At 37.0% G+C, this 19,620-nt stretch overlaps 1 protein-coding gene across 4 annotated transcripts; it reads right to left on the reverse strand.

Moving 5' to 3' along the window:
* Positions 1–2,929: 2,929 nt before the first annotated feature.
* On the reverse strand, positions 2,930–19,370 carry Sc5d (sterol-C5-desaturase). Of its 4 annotated transcripts, none has more exons than XM_046438616.2 (7): positions 19,237–19,359; positions 19,007–19,083; positions 13,784–13,865; positions 12,494–12,711; positions 11,614–11,746; positions 9,050–9,150; positions 2,930–8,678 (listed from the first exon to the last, which is right to left on the reverse strand). In XM_046438616.2, exons 4-7 carry the CDS (start codon positions 12,701–12,703, stop codon positions 8,223–8,225), a joined length of 900 nt encoding a protein of 299 aa, XP_046294572.1. In that variant the 5' UTR covers positions 12,704–12,711; positions 13,784–13,865; positions 19,007–19,083; positions 19,237–19,359; the 3' UTR covers positions 2,930–8,222. The 4 variants fall into 4 exon arrangements, with proteins under 4 accessions (XP_046294572.1, XP_046294573.1, XP_046294574.1 ...); XM_046438617.2 differs by having other exon boundaries at positions 19,007–19,086; positions 19,237–19,292; XM_046438618.2 differs by lacking the exon at positions 19,007–19,083 and having other exon boundaries at positions 19,237–19,370.
* Between the last annotated feature and the right edge of the window lie 250 nt (positions 19,371–19,620).

Below are 19,620 nucleotides of genomic sequence, written 5' to 3' on the forward strand. Positions count from 1 at the left end.
TAGCTATTTAACAATGGCAGCCACCTGCAATAGCAGAGATGCTTAATTCCTAAACAAAAACTCAGAATCAGTTTCTAAACCCATGTCCATTTTATGCCATATCTCCTTTTGCTAAATAGTGCTGCCTCAAAATACTTTACCTACTATACAGTTTTCTCTGCTAATTAGCAAAGGAGGGCTCAAGGTTCCCAGTTTTCATAGAAATTTGTTATGTCCCTATCCATTTTTAGAGTCCCATTTCTTCCTCATCAATGCCATCACTTTAATATACAACACACAATAAGATTGGAAATTCAAATTAAAAAAAAAATTTTTTAGTTGTATAGTTTTGGGACCTTTATTTTACTCATTTATTTTACATGCAATGCTGAGAATTGAACCCAGTGCCTCTCACATGTGAGGCAAGTGCTCTACCACTGAGCCACAACCTCAGCCGGTGGAATTCAAATTTTATTATGTACAATTTAACTTTAAGATAGATTTCAAAAATCTTGACCTTACAAGTGTAGGTGTATTTTAGGGAAGTCATAGAGGCTTTGCAGTCCCTTAATTGGACACTGAACTAGGAATTTAAAGTCATGAGCTCATTATTTTCTTTGCTCAAGTTCCTCAACACTTAGAAGCAGTCAACGAAACCCATTATACTCCTTATTTCCACTAAAATGTTCTCTGCAGCAGAAACTTGTTCCTCCAAAGCCTTGCTTTGTACAAGCACTTATTACAGGTATTGGAGGTACTCTTCAGCTGTTTTGTTGCTGCAGATCATGGACCCCCAATATCTCCTTTATTATTAGAAATAAGGTCATTATTAAATCCACTCATATCAAAGAACCAATTGCAGACAGCACAGGGCCAATCCAGAGAATCTGTTCTTAAGTTCTGACCTCTGGAACAACTTTCAGTGCCAAATTCTTTAATTAGTATTCCATCAGAGGAGTGAGGATTTGACCCCAGGCAACTGTGGAAGCTCCTTACATAGTCCATATGAGGCCACTGTTTTTGTTTGGGGTTGGGAAGGAAAGATGAATATACAAGCAGGGAGCTCAGAACAGACTGGCTCCTTTGTCATCTTCTCACCCATGTCCCAACTTGGAGGTGGGACTGTCAAACAACAAAGGCTGGTACCCTTCATTATGGAGTTAAACACAAACCAGATCCCAAATCTGGAGAAACAGAAGGAGCATCAGACAGGAGTTGCAGGTGCTGCAAACCCAGCTGCAGCCTCAGGGCAACCATAGAATATGACGATCTAAGTGAACTCAAAGAGTGTTTTGTGGATTGCTCCATATGCCCAAGTTTAAAAAGATGGCTGCTGTTCCACTTCTACCTTCTAAGTCACACACAAAACAACCTGTGTAGCCATGTTAACCAGGAACTATGCAGAAAAGTAATCTGTGGGAATCTGAGATCTGGCTCAGGTAACACAAACCCAGATTAAAGAAGAAATCTCACTGAAATAAAGTACTTGGAACCAAATAACAAAGAAAACACAATGCTATCAAAATTTGTGGGCAACAGCTACAGATGTACTTAGAGGGAATTTTGTAGTTTTAAATGCATATAAAAGATGGATGGCTGAATGGATAAATAAATAAATAAATAAATAGTCTGAACCTCCACCTTAAGAAGCTAAGAAGAAAAAAGCGCAACTTGAACACGAAGGAAGTAGAAGAAAAAGATAGGAGTAGAAATCAAATAAATTGAATATAATATAGAAAAATCAAAAAGCACAACGTTGGTGTCTTAGTCTGTTTGTGCTGCTGTAATAAAATACCTGAAATTGATTAACTTATAAACAAACAACAGAAATCTCCTGCAGTTCATGAGACTGGGAAGACTAACTAAGGGCCTGGTCTCTGCTTCCAAAATGGTGCCTTGAATGCTTCATTCTTGGAGAGGCCAAATGCTATGTCCTCACATGGAAGAAAGGATGGAAAAGGAAAGGGGATACTTTTCTAAGTTTTTTTTTTTTTTTTAATAATCTTATATCATTCTCAAGGGTGGAGGCCTCATGTTCTAAATCACTTTTTAAAAACCCCACTTAAGTTTCACATTTTCATTTTTGGGAAAAACATTCAGACCTTGGCAGTTGGTTTAAAAAAAATCAATAAAATTGATATTCTTTCAGTCTGATCATGTAAAACAGAAAGCACAATTCATTAATATAAGGAATTAAAAAGGAAATATCACTACAGATCCTACAAGCATTAAAATAGGGAATGTTCAACACAATTTATTACAATGAGATGAAAAACGTGTATCAAAACTAATAAAGAAATGAAAATATGGAGAGTCTTATAGCTATTAGAAACTGACTTCATTATCAAAAACCTTCCCACAAAGAAAACTCTGGGTTTACTTTGGGGCTGGCAAAGATTTCCCAGATGGGACAAAAGCTTAGTAACTAGAAAATTGATAGTAACTTAGAAAATTGATAATTTTTCTTATCAAAAGACATCATCAAGGAAATGAAAAGGTAAACCAGATTGGATGAAATTATTAAGGATTTCTAATAAATGTATCTGACAAAGAAATTGTGACAATATATAAGGAATTCTTATAAGCCAATAAGGGAAAGAAAAACCACATAATTTTTTAAATGGGCCAAAAGAGCGAACAGATACATTGCAAAAGATGAAATATGAGAAAAGTTGCTTAAAATCATTAGTCACAGGAAAATGCAAATTTGACCATAATGGGACACTACTTCATACCTACTAGAAGGGCTTAAAAACAAAGACTGACAAATTGTTAGTGAAAATGTGGAGAAAATGAAATTCTAGTCATCAGTAGTGAGAATGTAAAATGGCACAACCACTTGGGAAAAGTTTAATAGTTTTTTAAATAAAATTAAACATACATCTACCTTGTGACTCCAGAATTTTCATGCTTACCAGAAAGAAATGAAAAGACAGATTCACACAATGACTTGCACACAAATGCTTATAGCAGCTTTATTCATAACTCCAGATTGGAAATAACAAACATCCATCAACAGATAACCACACAATGGAATACTATTCAGTAATAAAAAGGCACAAACTACAGATATATACAACAGCATGATTCTCAAAATATGGTAAGCTAAAGAAACTAAATATAAGAGTACACACAGTTTTAATCAATTTAAATGAAAAAACAGGAAAAATTAACTTCCAGTGATAGTAAGCAGATCAGTGGCTACCTAGGGCTGGGGTGAGATTGATAGCAGAGAGAAATGAAGCCTTTTCTGATGAAGAAAGTCTTCTCTATCTTGGTTGAGGTTGACATTAGTGTATACATTTGTTCAAGCTAGTTGAATGGCACTGTTAAAATGAGTACACTTAATTGTATGTAAATTACACCGCCATTAAGTTGACCAAAAAGAAGAACTATCTTGACGAATATCAGACAGAAATCAGTATAGTAGCTGTCTTAATATTTGAATGTGCACGGTTTCTAGTTTTTTGTTTGGTAGCACACGTCAGGAGGCCAAGTTTTCATCTAAACATATGGCTGAATAAAATTATCACCTTAAAATGGAGGAAAATGTAACAAACGATGTTAAAAGTAAGAAAGAGCTTGTGGTACAAAGACTTTGAAGTCAAGTGACTAACTTCTGATACCGTTATGCTATTTTGTGACTAAGTATGGTTGAGTAATGAAAAGATGTCAAGGTACTTAGAAAAATATGTCAAGTCCCCAAGTCTATCTTTAGGGGATTGAATCAAAATATTAAATCTCTTACCAAATGTTTAAGAAATATAACTAATGTGTAAATGGTAGTGAATGTTTAGAATTTGAAGGTTAAATTATAAGTTAGTCATGAAATGAGAATGCCATTTTTTTAAAAATTGTTTTTAATGAACTTACAATTTAGTAAGATCTTCAAGTTGATCAAGATTTAAGGGAAAAAAATGTATGTATATTTTTGGTTGCACTGGGAATCAAACTCAGGGCCTCATGTACGCTAGGTAAGCACTCTACCACTGAACTACACCCCAGCCCCAGAAAAAACTAAATTTTGCATGTATTTTTCTTTCCATACTGCCTTGACTGTAAAGCTGACATGTGATTTACATGCTTCCTTCCTTTCTTAAGAAATGTCTTCTTATTTTCAGGGAAGCTGCATTGCTTCTATTTTATCTTCACATCTTCTACACTAGCATTATGGTTTGAAGTAATGTGTTTTTAAAGTGAAATTACCTAGCATCAATAATCTAGATATTTTACCTCTTACAATGTCAATTTACAGTAAATACTGTATCAATTTTAACTTTACTTGTATGCTTTTCTGAGGCTCTTCTTTACTTCACTTCAATGTCTTTCAACCTCCAATGTGCATCTATCTAGGCATTTTCCCCTGCAATTTCTATTGAGAGCCTATCTGAGTTATAACAATAATCTGTATTTAGAAGGAAAAGCAATAAGCACAATTTACACATATAGTAACCTGAGTGCCTCTAACTTAATCTCATTAGGTAGGCAGTGTTTTCATCCATCTCAGATGGAGAAATCAAGGTCATGCAGTCCAGAAGTGGGAGGGCCAGGACTTACGCTTTCCCATTTGAATCCAAAATTCTTAGCAATAGTAACTCTGAGATGAAGTTCAATCATCCTCCTAGGTCTGCGCTTTCTTAATATGATCAAACAGAATCTCGAAGGATTCTTCTGTATCCAGAGCATCGTGCTTACAGCTGAGTATGCAGATTCATTTGACCTCCGAATCAGTACTTGTATTACTGATTCATATGTGGTCAGAATCTGGGGTACTGGTGGGTTTTGTCTGCTTCCAGGAGAAGGCTATTACTTCCAGGGGAAACAAATGAGCCTTCCTTTGATGTAGGGACCGTCATTGACCCTGCTTGCTTTACGTTGCCCCTTTTGGCTCCCCCAGGGTACTTAACACTTGTCAGCTAATGAATAAATGAGAAACGTTTTGTTGAGTAAAAAAGGAACTTCAGAACAGATTAAATATTTGCATGGAGTGCAGTGCTTAGCACATTTATGTGCCTCAAAGGGAACAACATTTTCACTCTTCATCAATAGATACAGCAAAGTATTCCTTGACTCTTGGGCATTTTGTGAGAATGGTTTAATGCAAAGATAACTCAGATACAGTCTCTACTTTCAAGTAATGTGTGGCCCAAAATAAGGTGCATGTGATAATAAAAGGTGAGAGGAAACAGAAAGTGCTGAAATAAGACTGCTAGTCAAGTGTTTTGGGTTTGAAGGTAGGAAGACAAGAAAAGAAAGTTCTTTCCCCTTGCCTTAAACATTTCTGGCTGCTTTAACAAAATAACTTTAGACTAGGTCATTTATAATTAGAAATTTATTTCACAGTTCTGGAGGCTGAGAAGTCCAAGATTAAGGAGCTGGGGTCGGCATCTGGCCGGGATGTGGTGTTGCTATGATGGTGCTTTGTTGCTGCATCCTCCAGCAGGGGACAAATATCGTGTCCTCACATCATTTGAGCAAAAGGGATGAAGAGTTCCCTCACACCTCTTTTAAAAGGTCAGTAATCCCACTCATGAAGGCAAGACCTTATCTCCTAAAGGCCCTACCTCTTAATATCATCATATTGGTGAGTAAGTATGAATTTTAGGGGACATGTTCAGATCCATAGCACTCCTCAAGCTGGTTCATGTCTATGGATACCTTTTTTTATGCTCTTTCTGGCAATCTCATGATTTCAAATTTTCTACCTGGGTTAACCCCAAATCTCTCTCCTGAGTTTCTCCCAGACATCTTCTAAAACTAACCTACCTGTATGAATCAAAAGCTGAACTCACAATTCTCTCCCAACTCTGTCTCTTCTAGAAGATGGGAGGAAAAAGAAACATGAGAGGAGGGATAACAAGTAGGAGATTCACAGCATTTGACCTTACAGAGACAGGGAGGAAGATGAAGACTCAGAAAGCCTCCAGGCTTTTAAAATGTATTCTCACATCTCCAACCACTTTCCAGTTTCTCCCATAAAAGAAGAAAATGTAACCTTATTCTTTTCCCTTTCTGTCCTATAACTAGAAAAGGTTTCAAAGTCAAGGAAAAAAAGGCTTTCACTTGCTATTCTTATAGAGAAGAATTTAGATACAACATTCTCTCAATTCCTCTAATAGAGAATAGGAGAATGTGGCATAGTGCATAAAAGTTAGAACTCCTCTTGCCATAAATCATAAATGATGTCCTTTCCTATCTACTAAGCAACACAGGAATAAAAAGCTAGAGGAAATTTTAACACTCATATTGGAGGTATGGAATTAAAGATGTTAAGACAGCCAGTGCACGGAGATACTTCTGAGTTCATTTGCCATTTTGACAACTTTATTTCCTCACAACGAGGGTTATAAACCACATGGATATGGCAAACCGGCTAAGTGTTCAAAAAACTGGCTTTCCCTTCCTCCCAGAAAATAGCTGCACATATTTCCACACGTCCCTTTCAGTGAGGTAACCACAGGACAGTTGTGTTCAAAGAATGTGGGCAGAAAGGATACACACCACTTGTAAGCCTGACCCAGAGAAATTGCCCATGAGCAAACATTTCCTTTCCCCCTCCCATGTGTCCCTTCAATAAAGAGGGCTCTACAGACTGAGAAAAAGCAAGCCACCAAGGAAGCTGCCCGCTGACCAGAAACATCCCATGGGACTTAACATGGGCAAGGAATAAACTCTGGAAAAGCTACTTTAGCTGGGTCTTAGTTTCCTCATGTCAAATACTCATGACCATGCCTGGTAAAGAAGAAAACTCAATTCATATTATCTGTCACTATTATTAGGAAACAAATGACTTCTTAATTTCCTTCTTTTTCTTGGGCAAGGTTCAGCACTGTGATGGGGTTGGGAATTAGTGAGAAGCACTCAGGTGATTATCTGTTATAAAATGCTAATTGGTACAGTGAAGTAACACAGCATTTTACCAATGTAACAATAAAAAACATTTTCTTCTGGATCCCAGGCATTAAATTTTATGACCGGTCTCTTACTAAAACACTCAAATCTAATAAAGATGTGAAATATCTCTCATTGACACTGAACATCTAGAATGTTGTAAAATAGCTTTAACAATCCACATCAACTCTGTGGTTTCAAATTGACACAAATTTTGCATAGAACATATTTTGTGCTATTATAATATTTAACTGATACAGTTTAATAACAGGATGATCAACTTTTATTGATTGATAAACAGTAGAATGCCTTTACAAAACATGTTTTTCCAATATATTTATGTTACAATACACACATTTCTTTATGAAAGTATTTGTTAAGCCTTTTTGCAGAGGCAATGGGGAAAAGTAGAGAAATAGGAGAATCAGATTTCAAAACAAATCTTCAGAAGAAGACCTAAATATTTGGCAATTACTTCCTTTTATAAACAATGATGGATTTGTAACTTTGAAACATATCAAAAGTGCAGTGCATAAATTTTATTTTAAAAAATCAGTAGTGCCAAATATATTACTTTGGCATCAAATTTCTCTAACTATATTCAGATTCCATTTTTTATACTTATTAAATAATGTTTTTAAATGAGAAGCATCAACATCTCTAGCTAAATAATCCCATATCTGGATTAAATCATGGTAGAATTGATTTTTTAAAAAATTTCCATTTATTTATTCATCAGTAAAATGGACTATTTGACAGTGTCCCAGAAAATGAGGCTCCTATGTATAGGAAGATAATCATTTTATTATATATACCTGCCATTAAATTATTGACATAGCTATCTACTATATCAAATTTTCTTTTTCACACTGACATTTCCACTTGAACAAAGTCCTATGAATATTCATTATCATACCAACACTGAAGACTTAACCATTCCTGGAACAAGGAACCATCTTTATATTAGTATTTTTTGGTTATGGTGCTTAGTCTTGGTATTATTAAGCACAATGAATTTTTCTTAATGAATACAGGTGGATTAAGGCAAAAGGATATAGCCTATTCCCCTTAGTAGTATATTTTCTATCTTATTTAGAATTGTTCTTTAGGCTAATCAAACTACAGATCTGCTGGCTGGAAAGACAAAAATTGACCCCTGGGCCAGCAGCTGGCATTTTAAGCATGAGACTCTAATCTTGATGGTCACACCATCTTTCCTTGACCTACTTTGTCACCATTCCTTAGCCGAATACACAATGATTTTCAAATGATACCAATTGCTTGCTGTGTATCTTGGCTGTGTGTAGATTATTTTTCCTTATTAAAAATATTTAAGAATAATTGGGCAATAATTACTTAGTCTTTGTAAATTCTCCATTGCATAATTTTTCATTTTTACAACCATTTTCTGTAGGGCTGTTGCATTTTTCTTCTGCCATCTTTTTCACATAACTAAGTGGTCCTTTCCCCTCAAAGGAGGAAGGGTTTTTGAATGAACCTCCAATTCTATCCCAAAGTGTGAAGTACTGTCCATAGTTATAGTCAAAGAACATGTGGTGGTCTGTATGATGTGCTGAGCCATTAATAAATGGCTTTAAAATCTGGGGGACACGAAAATCACCATCATGAATGGAAATGGTCCAGATATTAACCAAGATGTACAAACCTAAGTAAACCACTTTGTGTAACGGAAAGATAAAAGGGTATATATGGTAAGGTAGACTCTGAAGGAAGCCATCCACTGGGTGAAAAGCATGACTTGCAAATGGAGTGGGGATCTTCCAAATGTGATGAGGTTTATGGATACGCTAAGGAAGAAAAGGACACCAATCAGCACCAAGAACTTCAACCCTGCCACAGTCAACTCAGCTTCTCACACTCACATTATAGAAATGATCTCACTAAAAAATCCCTTTGAAATTAGCAAAATACTTTATAAAAAGGCCTGCTTCTTTCTTTACCCCAAAACTAAAATTTTAAGACAGCCCTCATAAAGAAGTCTGTCTTAAAGTGAAACTCATAAAAAAAATTAACAAAGTGTATCAGGTACTGGTTATGAGTATGGCTACTGAGGTATTAATACAGTGAGAGGAAATTCTTGGAAATAGAGAACAGAATTCATGATCATACATGCTGAAATGTGTAGTATTTTTTCTCTTTCCCCTTCCAATGACTCTACCTTGTATACAAGTCTATGATGAAGGCCTCTGTGAATCCAGTAGATCAGCATATCAGTGAAAAAGAGGAAGGAGATGACACTGACAATAAGGTGAAACCAACCTAGGAGAGATGGCAGGCACAGGAGAATCAAGATGCGCTCCTAGGACTAGAGTTCACTTTGTACCTGCTCATGTTGAGTGCAAAATGGGATCCTAGACTCAAATATTACGAACTCTTTCAGCTAACTTCATATGTTATCATCTCCCTTCACTCCCTGAAAGCTGGTCATTTCCTTATTTCCATCACATAAGAGCTTGAAATGTCTTACCTTTAATTGATATCTTTTTTTAAAGTTCTTTTTTTAAACTGATATACAACATAAAAATTGTACATATTAATTTCTTAATTAAACTATAAAGATATGTATCATGAAACAGAAAAGACATTCCTAAAGGCTGGTCACAGTGGCACCCATCTCTAATCCAAGCGGCTTGGGAGGCTGAGAATGGAGGATTACAAATTCAAGCAACTTAGTAAGACCCTGTCTTAAAATAAAAAATAAAAAGGACTGGGGATGTGGCTCAGTGGTTAAGTGCCCCTGGTTCAATCCCTAATACCCCCCACTCCCCCCAAAAAAGATATTCCTAAGACACTTTTATTTAAACCTGAGAATGCTACTACTAATGCTACTTACCCATTTTCCTTCAGGTTAACCTATATAAAATACATCCTTATACAGTACTTCCCTGCTTAGAACTTTATTTTTACTAAATCCCTTAAATCTAGCATTTATTCCATAACCCGACCCTTTCTGATCTTTCCAACTTCGTCATTCCTCACCATTTGTGCACTTCTGCTGTAACCAGGCTGGTTTACTCCACTTCCTCCCAATGTCTTACCTCTATACCTTTATTCACAATGTCCACAAGTCTAGAATGCTCTCTATCCTTCTATTTTTGTTCACATTTGTATTTGTTTTTCAAGGCCCAGCCAATTCATCACCTTAGGGCATCATTTTTGTTGCCTCCTCTATATAACTATAATCACTTACATTGACAGCAAGGCTCTGGTGCCAGCAAGCTTGAGTTCAAGTCTCAGGTCCATCTCCTCTTTATGAGTAACCTAGGCAAGTTACTGAAACTCTCTGTATCTAAATTACTCACCTATAAAAGGAGCTTAATAATAGTACCTATCTCAGAACTGTTGTAGAAAAAAATGGACTGATGCATGTGAAGAGCTGAGAACTGTCACTGGCACATATAAATGCTCAATAAATACTGTTATTCTTACTTTCTATATACTAGGTAACAGAAATTTATCTTTTTCTTTTATAATCACAGTGCTAGGGATTGAATCTAGGGCCTTGTACATACTAGGTAAGCACTTTACCACTGAACTACATCTCTAGTCCCAGAAAATGTATCTTTTTTTTTTTTTTAATTATTTTTCAGTTGTAGTTGGACCCAATACCTTTATTTTACTTATTTATTTTTATGTGGTGCTAAGGATCGAACCCAGGGTCTCACCTGTGCTAGGCAAGCGCTCTACCACTGAGCCATAACCCCAGCCCCCATCTAGTCCCAGAAATGTATCTTGGTGAAATAATTTCAAAATTTCACAAAAGTTTAATCACATGAGACTGCTTATAACAACTACAACAACAAAAAGTGACATTTAAAGGTCTAACAATTAGGGATCAACTAATAATGACAGACATCTATATAATTAAATATTATATTTATATACATTGATATGAAAATATGGCTATATTTATTAAGAGGAAAAATATCAGGGTGCAAACCAGTATGTGTTTTTACAATGTAAATAATGAAGCATACATGGGGCTGGGATTGTGGCTTACCAGTAGAGCGCTCACCTAGCAACTGCGAGGCCCTGGGTTCAATCCTCAGCACCACATAAAAATAAATAAAAGTACTGTGTCCAACTACAACTAAAAAATAAAAATAATGCGCATACAGAGCCAGGCATGGTGGCCTGTAATCCCAGTAGCTTGGCAGGCTGAGACAGAAGGATCACTAGACTCAAAGCCAGCCTCAGCAATAGCGAGGTGCTAAACAAGTCAGTGAGCCTGTCTCTAAATAAAATACAAAATAGGGCTGGGGATGTGGCTCAGTGGTTGAGTGCCCCTGATTTCAATCCCTGGTACAAAAAAAAAAAAAGAAGCATACAAAAAAGTGAGAGGATATATGTCAAAAGATTTTTAGTTTCTCAGTAGTAGCAGGATTCTTAAAAAAAATTCTTAAAAATCTGTATTTTTTGATTTTCAGTAACTTCCATGTACTACTTGAGTTACTTTTTTAGAAGTTTAAATTCAATAATGATAAGAGAAAACAGATGCAAGGGACTATCTCTGATCACTCCAGTCTTGCCCCAGGCACAATTTCATCTACAACAGACTTTTAAGTTGATAGATAAAATGAAAGAAATGCACATAAGTGTCAAGACGTGAATGCATGAAAACAAAAGTCAAAATAGAACAATCTAAAAGGAGGAAAAAAAGAGACAGTAATGGTTTTTTAAAGAAACCAACTTGTGTTCCTAACCCTCATCTTATTTACTTACCACTTGGAAACTCTCCTATGTTGTCATATAATTTGCTGTAACCTCTCAACTCTAGCAGGAACAATGCAACAGTGGGGATACTTATCCAGGGTAATGATTGGACAGTGAACTTAATCTCTCGATACACTTGATTCTGAAAATGAAATTCCCAATACTTAAAAGTCACAAAATCTACATTCAACAAACTGACACAAAATTGTTTTGGGTTGGATTTTTAAACACTATTTTATATTAAGCGGCTTACCTCCAAACTGTTTCTATAAAACTTTTAATACACAGTAATAGATGCGTAAGAAAAACATTCCTTTTATCCTAAGCAGACACAGTAAATACCTTAAATTCTGAAACCTTTTCCCCTTCCCACAAAATCTGTATTAAATTTTATAGTTAGGGAATAATCATTTCTTTCATGATTGACCTCCATCCCCAACCCTTCCTATATATTAGAAAAAAAAATTAAGTGAAGTTATTGACAAATAACTGAAGTATAAAAATTATTATAAACAACTCTAAAATTATTTTGCCTCCCCTGACTAAAGAAAAACATGATAAAAACATATTTAAGTTTGTGAAAGCCCAATACTAAAATAATTACATAAATGAAGACATTTATTCATCAATATTAGCAAATCCTCATTTATGTATCAAGCAAGATAAGATACTAGGTTTATTGTTGAAAAATCAGATTCTCATGTTTGTTTAAATTAGGGAAGGAAGGGATTAACCCTCACAAAAAATATCTAACTTTTTTTGGAGGATGGTTTCAAAAACTTTATTTAAGGTTACATATACCCAGTTTAATCTGAAAAATCTTATCCATACACTATATTGTTATTTTTACTTTAACAGTAGCTAGAAAATAGGTAAGAAGGTCTCTTACCTTTAAAAACTGTGGATGCTTCATTAATGAATGATCATACACAAAATAATAGCTCAATGTGGCACAGAAGAAATAAAGGATATAAGCGCCAAGATTTGTCACAATTAGGAGACTAATAGTTTGTCGGAAGATGTCATCCTCTGGCCATGTGGCTGGATATACGTATGGTGTAAAAAAATAATAATCTGCGGCACTGAGAACAAGGTCCATCTTAGCCCCTAAAGGAAAATGTGCAAAATTACTTGGCATGTCTACATTTCAAAAAAACTATATAGGAAGTTCCCAATTTAAGGAAAACCATACATAATACAAGTCTGCTACTGTCGGCCTCCCCTAAAATGCCATCTTTAATGCTAGGAGGAAACTGAAATAGCAGCTCTAGTCCAACCTCTTTTCATATTCTACCCAGGGATACCAGCTAGAGAAACTGAGGCCCAGGAAGCTTTTTCTCTAAGGCGATCAAGCTGACAAATGGCAGCTCTAATTCTAGATCAGCTCTAATTTTACTTTCAGATTCTTTCCTACTACATACTACAGTAATGTAGCAAGTTAGAAAGATGGATACATAGGGTACTAGTACTCAAATGTGACTCCTTTAGATACAATTTTCAGCTGCATCTCTCTGCTTCCAGGACTCAAATCTAAAGATTTTTATTTCAGTGCTGAGACCAAAAATAAATACCCTAAAAGGTTTCTATATTGCCACCACAACCATATAAGTCAAAGACCACCTGTTCTTGTGACACAAGGAAAGAAACTCCCAATTACAGAACAGAGGGAGAAGTATTTTTGCTGTTAAGAACTAGATTACCATTTATTTCTCTCTCTTGTTAATAGTCTAGGTTAGGAATTGGCAAACAGTGGCCCAGGGGCCAAATCCGGTTCTGTTTTTTATTTAAACAATAACAAAATAAAGTTTTACTGGAATACAGGTATGTCTAGATATTTATATATCATCTATCATCCCTGACTACTTTTCTACTATAAGGAGTGTTGAGTAATTGCAACAGAGACAAGGCCAAAGATATTTACTCTATAGCCCTTTACAGAAAAAGTTTATCAACCCCTATTCTGGATTTTTATACTTGAGAAAAATTTTAGTCAATTCAGCAAATACTTAAGTGTACTCTCTACTCATGGTCCTATTATAATACCATAAAAGCAACATCATGGTCAACTCTTGTGATCTGACCATGGAACCTTTCATCTGGTACCCACTCACTCATTTTTCATTTTTTGGATATTTTCACATGCAATTAAAATCTAATGTAACAAAATAACAAAAAGTACCAGCAAGCGAAACAGTGCACTAAGACACAACAGGAACCTCAATCAGTTGGAGTCAGGAGTTGTCATCAAATGAGTGCTGAACCTAAAACAAAAACAAAACAACCTTTGTTTTTCAGAGCTTTTCAGACTTTGGAATTGTGATTAAGCCTGTATTGAGTAAAGTTCTACAAGCAGACGAACTAAGCTGAGAAACATGCATTTGTGATCCTGGTACACTCTGCTTAAATTGCCTTCCATAGGGTTGTGCTACTCTGTAAATTCTTAAACAATGGAGAATGGTCCCTGCATCTCTTAAACTCACCATCAGAGGATATCTTCAAACTTATGGATATTCATCAATTTAATAGGTAAGAATGACTACCTTAGTGTATATCTAATTTACCTTATTATGAGTGAGGCTAAGCATCATTTAACATATTTAGAGTAATTTACTTTATTTTAACTATAATCTGTATCCTGTACTCATTTTCTCACTGGGATTTTTATTCTCTTTGTAAAAATAAAATTTTAAAATTTTATTAGGGAGTTTAGCCTTTTGCTTATGATATAAATTGCAAACATTTCTTATTATTCTGTCAGGGAAAGAAAATTTTAATTAACAACAAATGCTAAACATTAACGTATATCCATCACATATGCCACTGTTAATTCAAAAAAAACAATTAAATGCCAAGCACTATACTAGGTAATGAGCAGAGGATAATTAAAAAGGTATGGTCAAAATCATTCTTAAAAGTAAGGCCAGGCACAGTGGTACATTCCTGTAATCCCAGCAGCTTGGGAGGCTGAGGCAGGAGGATTGCAAGTTAAAAGCCAGCCTCAGCAAAACCCTGTCTCTAAATAAAATACAAAGTAGGGCTGGGGATGTGGTCAGTGGTCAAGTGCCCCTGTGTTCAACCCCCAGTACCCCCCCCCCCAAAAAAGTAAGGCAAATGCAGAAACAAATTACACCAATAAGACAAGTTCTACAATAAAGTATATATCTATATATATATGTGTATACATATAAATTATATGAAAGCAGAAAACACAACAATCTCCCTTGGCTTATATAATAAAAGGCTTCACAGTGAATGTGACATTAAATTTGGGCTTGAAAGATATCACCAGAAAGAAAAGATTGGGGAAGCCATTCCAAATAAATTTAACAATTGAAATGGTAGTAAGGGGCATGCTACATTCATGGCTCATTGGATGTGGTGGGTAGGTGTCAAACAGTGTGATAAGGGTGAAGCGGAAGGAAAAAGACATTATGGGATAAACCTAATGTCTGGTTGGTGTTAAACTAGGAAGGGATCTGTTACCACGCTAAGAAATTTGAACTTTCTCTGACACATAATGCGGAGGCCATGGTACAGAATTCTGAGGTGTAATCAGACCCATATTTCATAACGATCATTCCATTAGGAAAATGAAGTATTGATGAGAAGCAGAGAAATTCATTTGGTTGTTCCTGTGCTAGATTATCTGAGAAGATGACAGTACAGACTTAGATATGGTCATACTTAGAGATTTTAGCATGCAAAAAAAAAAAAAATCCAGAGGCTGGGCATGGTAGCACACACTTGTAATTGCAGATATTCAGGAGTCGGAGGCAAGAGAACTGCAAGTTTGAGGCCAGCCCGGGCAACTTAGCAAGACGCTGTCTCAAAGCAAGATTTAAAAAGAAAAGTGCTGGTGATGTAGCTCAGTGGTAGAACATTGCATAGCAAGTATGAGGCCCTAGATTCAACCTCCAATATGGGGGAAGGGATCCATAGGAGATGGGTAACTCTGAGACACTGGTATGTGAAAGGGAAAAAATTCTAGGATATCTATAAAATTTTGACTTGCCAGGGTGGATAGTGGTGTCATTATAACACAAACAGTAAACACTGGAGAGCTAGTAGATTCAGGTAGGTAGGAATAGGGTTTGAGCAAGGAATGATGGGCTCAGTTTGGGTCTTAAATCTAATTGCCTGGGCTTCTAAATATAAGTAACAGGCCATGTTAAGTATGAACTGAGGTTCAAAAGTGAGCTGAGTATTTGTTAAGCAGTTAAAGTCATATGGGGTGAAGTCCTTCTAAGGAGACAGTACAGCAGAGGAAGTACACTAAATATTAACTGATACCAGGGAACTTGAAGAGGATATTGGTACACCACTAAAGGATGGTAAGACTTGATGCACTCAACCACATATTATATACAGATGCTCCTCAGGGTGATATGCCAATAAATCTATTGTAAGCTGAAAATGCATTTCACCCACCTAACCTACTCAGCTTCCCAGATTAGTGACATCACACACTGGAGAGGGCTGGCTGCTTCTCCTCACAGTGGCATGACCAACTGAGATCTGCAGCTCACAGCCACTGCCCAGCATTGCAACAGTACATTCTGTGTATCATGAACCAGGGAAAAAAATCAAAATTTGAAGTTCAAAGAAAATTTCTACTAAAGGTAAATCATTCTCACACCATTCCAAAGCCGAAAAGTCCTAAGTTGATCCATCATTAAGTTGGGAACTACCTGTAGTGCCAATATCACTAATTCAGTTCAGTACTTGAAACAGTTTGGTGCAGTCAAAAAGAACTCAAACCCTATCTTCTTCATTCAATCTTAAAATTAATAACATATCAATTCTTAAGTTTAAAAATCTTTCATTTTGCTTTTACCTGAAGAACATGCCAAAAGGTTAATATGTAATTACCTGTACATGATTATTCTGACAATAAACCAGTGCCTGGGAGGAGGAATTGTCCCTGTCCACTTGGAGGCAGTTCGGATACTGTGAAGTTAAACCTACTTTAAGTGATTTTAGAATTTTGGTTTCAATCAATTCTGTTATTGACTGTGGTAAATAGGCATCTGCAAATACTTTGCTGTAATTTCTGAAATTTAACACACAAAATCTTCTGATGGTGAGATGATCTCAAAACAACAATTAAATTTTGAAGTCAAATTATATTCCAACACATATCTGTAAAATGAAGATAACATATCTATGTTATAGAACTGTTCTAAGGTTTAGTGATTATGTAGTCTTTTTTTTGGGGGGGGGGGGGTACTGGGAATTGAACTCAGGGGCACTCAACCACTGAGCCACATCCCCAGCCCTATTTTATATTTTATTTAGAGACAGGTCTCACTGAGTTGCTTATCACCTTGCTGTTGCTAAATCTGGCTTTGAACTATCAATCCTCCTGCCTCAGCTTTTGGAGCTGGTGGGATTACAGGTATGCACCACTGCACCCGGCTATTACGCAGTCTTTTTTTTTTTTAGTATTTTATTTTTTAGTTGTAGTTGGACACAATACCTTTATTTTATTTATTTTTATGTGGTGCTGAGAGGCAGGTAATTCTATAATCACTAAAAACTTAAAGAGAAGTTATAGTAATATAAACAGATAACCTCCTAGGTGGTTTCGCCTAAAAACACGTGCTATGTGAGTGCTCTACCATTGAGCCACAACCACAGCCCTATTATGTAGTCTTCTGATACCACCTGACACTTGGTAAGTACTCAACAAACAGGAGTCATGACTGTTATGAGACAAAGCTGAGTCAAAATTAATTTAACATACGTAGAAAAAGGTGCCATTTGACTTTTCTTTGAAAAATAATAATAGCTAATGTTAACATTTACTATATACTAAGTACCATAAATGTTACATGTATTATTCAACCTTTTAAGAAACCCCAAGAGTTAGGTACTAGTATTATTCTTATTTTACAGATGAAGAATTTGGGCAGAGAAAATTCAAGTACCCTGCCCAAGATCACAGAGTAAATAAATGCTGTAGCTAGGATTCAAACACATGCAGTCTGATTACAAAGTCCAAAGTCCATGGGGGCTGGGGTTGTGGCTCAGTGGTAGAGCACTTGCCTAGCACCTGTGAGGGACTGGGTTCAATACTCAGTACCATATAAAAATAAATAATTAAATAAAGATATTGTGTCCATCTTTAACTAAAAAACAAAAGTCTTATTAGCTCTTTCTTCACCAGGATACCAACTCTTTAATTCCTTATATTTTTAAAATCCTCAGTAACTACAAGCTCATATAATTTTAAAGGGTTATACCCTCTGAAGTCAGGGACTTCACTTAAGTACCACTCCTTGAAATACAAATTTTTGTTAAGTATTATTTTGCCTTTGCAGAAACAAACAAAACTCCTTTTCTTAAAACACAATTATCAATAAAACCCTATTAGGCCTAGAATAACTGAGTGTATTATTACCTTTTTGCTTAACTTTTAAAATATTGGTAAAATAGCTAACATGTATTGAGACCCAGATATTATTTTAGGTACTTTTTTTTTTTTGGTATAACCTCATCTAATTTTCACAATTCTATGGGGCAGGTAATTCTATAATCTCCACTTTATAGACAGGAAATTAAGGTCAGGAATACTTAAATACCTTGTTCAGTAATAAGTAGCAGCTTTGATGTACATTCCATAGCCTAGTCTCTTAAGATGTTATAGATGTAGATGGGGGGTTCTGGGTACTACTCCACGCTAATTATATAACTTAACAGAAAAATACTCTATAAATGATGGGGCCATGTATTTATTATTTATTAGGTTTTATCACTAGAAACTTAAAGAAAAGTTATCGTAATATAAACATAGGTAACCTCCTAGGTGGTTTCGCCTAAAAACACCAGACTGCTACAAACTTTCCAGTTTGGTAACTTTCTCTGCAGAGGCAATGTTTTCCTCACCCATTCCACCTCCAAATTTACTCTGCAGTAAACAAAGGGATGCCAGTATACAAGACTTTTTACCATGCTAAAGTAACAGATTATGGAGTTCCCTTTCCTGTTCCCTTTTAATCTTCTCCACTTGGAGATGTTGTCCCTGCAATCTGTTCCCTTCCAATAACTGATAGATAACGACCAGTTTTTCAGCCGAATTTTTTTGACCCTTAAAAAGAAAATCCTTCCAAGAACGAAGGGAAATTCATCGCAAAGTAAAGCCTTAGAGTTCAGTGGCCAGACGTCCCTGGACAAGAGATCCACAATAAGCAACATAAAACACTGCACATTCTTCAAAGGTCGACCTTTGTTTTCTTCACGTCAAACCTCCTCCTTTACCCTAAGACACCCTCTCCTCGGGGCACTCTGCCCTAGGTGTCAATCTGGCCGCCACCCTTCTGGACACCGGGCCCAGCGTGCTTCTGCTGGGCCCCGCTCTCACCCCAGCATCACCCTCACACCTCAGGTAAGGATGCCCAGCTACCTGCCAGTCTGTGCTACCGTCAGCTTCACCGCTGGGATCTCAGCAGCTGCCCAGTGCCTTCCATTTAGGGTCCACGCCTGCTTCGGGTCAAAGAAAAAGAAAGGTAGAGGCACACGTTCACTCTCCCCGACCCGGGCCTGGCTCGCAGGTTCTCGGCACCGCTCTTCTTCCTCCCGCCCCCGGCCCGCTCAGGTGTATGCCGCCTCCTTCCGCCGCGCACTTGTGACTACCTGGAGAGTCCACACTGCTCCAGCCGCCGCCGCTTCCAGGATGCCTCGGCGGGCCAGCGTCGGTAAGCGGACTCTGACGGGAGGAGCGGAACCGAGCCCACGCGCCAGGCAGCAGAAGCGGCCAGCCAATCAGGGGCCGGCGCCATAAGCTGATATGACGGCGGATCGCGCGACTTGGCAGCGCGCAGCTTTCAGCGGTCACGTGGGCGCCGCGCGCCCGGCCACGCCCCCTCTCCTTCGGGTTGGTCCGGAGGGCGGTAACCGGAGTCCGTCCGGGGGGTCTGTCTGGGGGTCGGAGGGTGGAGTTTCGGGTTTTCCGTGTGTTTGCTTCCTCGCTCTCCAACTGGCACTGAGTCGTGCCAAGCAGGTTTTCCGTGTTTATGA

Source organism: Marmota monax, unplaced genomic scaffold, assembly GCF_021218885.2.
Source record: "Marmota monax isolate L192 unplaced genomic scaffold, Marmota_monax_Labrador192_F-V1.1 WCK01_AAM20220418_F8-fsc00081, whole genome shotgun sequence".
Lineage (NCBI taxonomy): Eukaryota > Metazoa > Chordata > Mammalia > Rodentia > Sciuridae > Marmota > Marmota monax.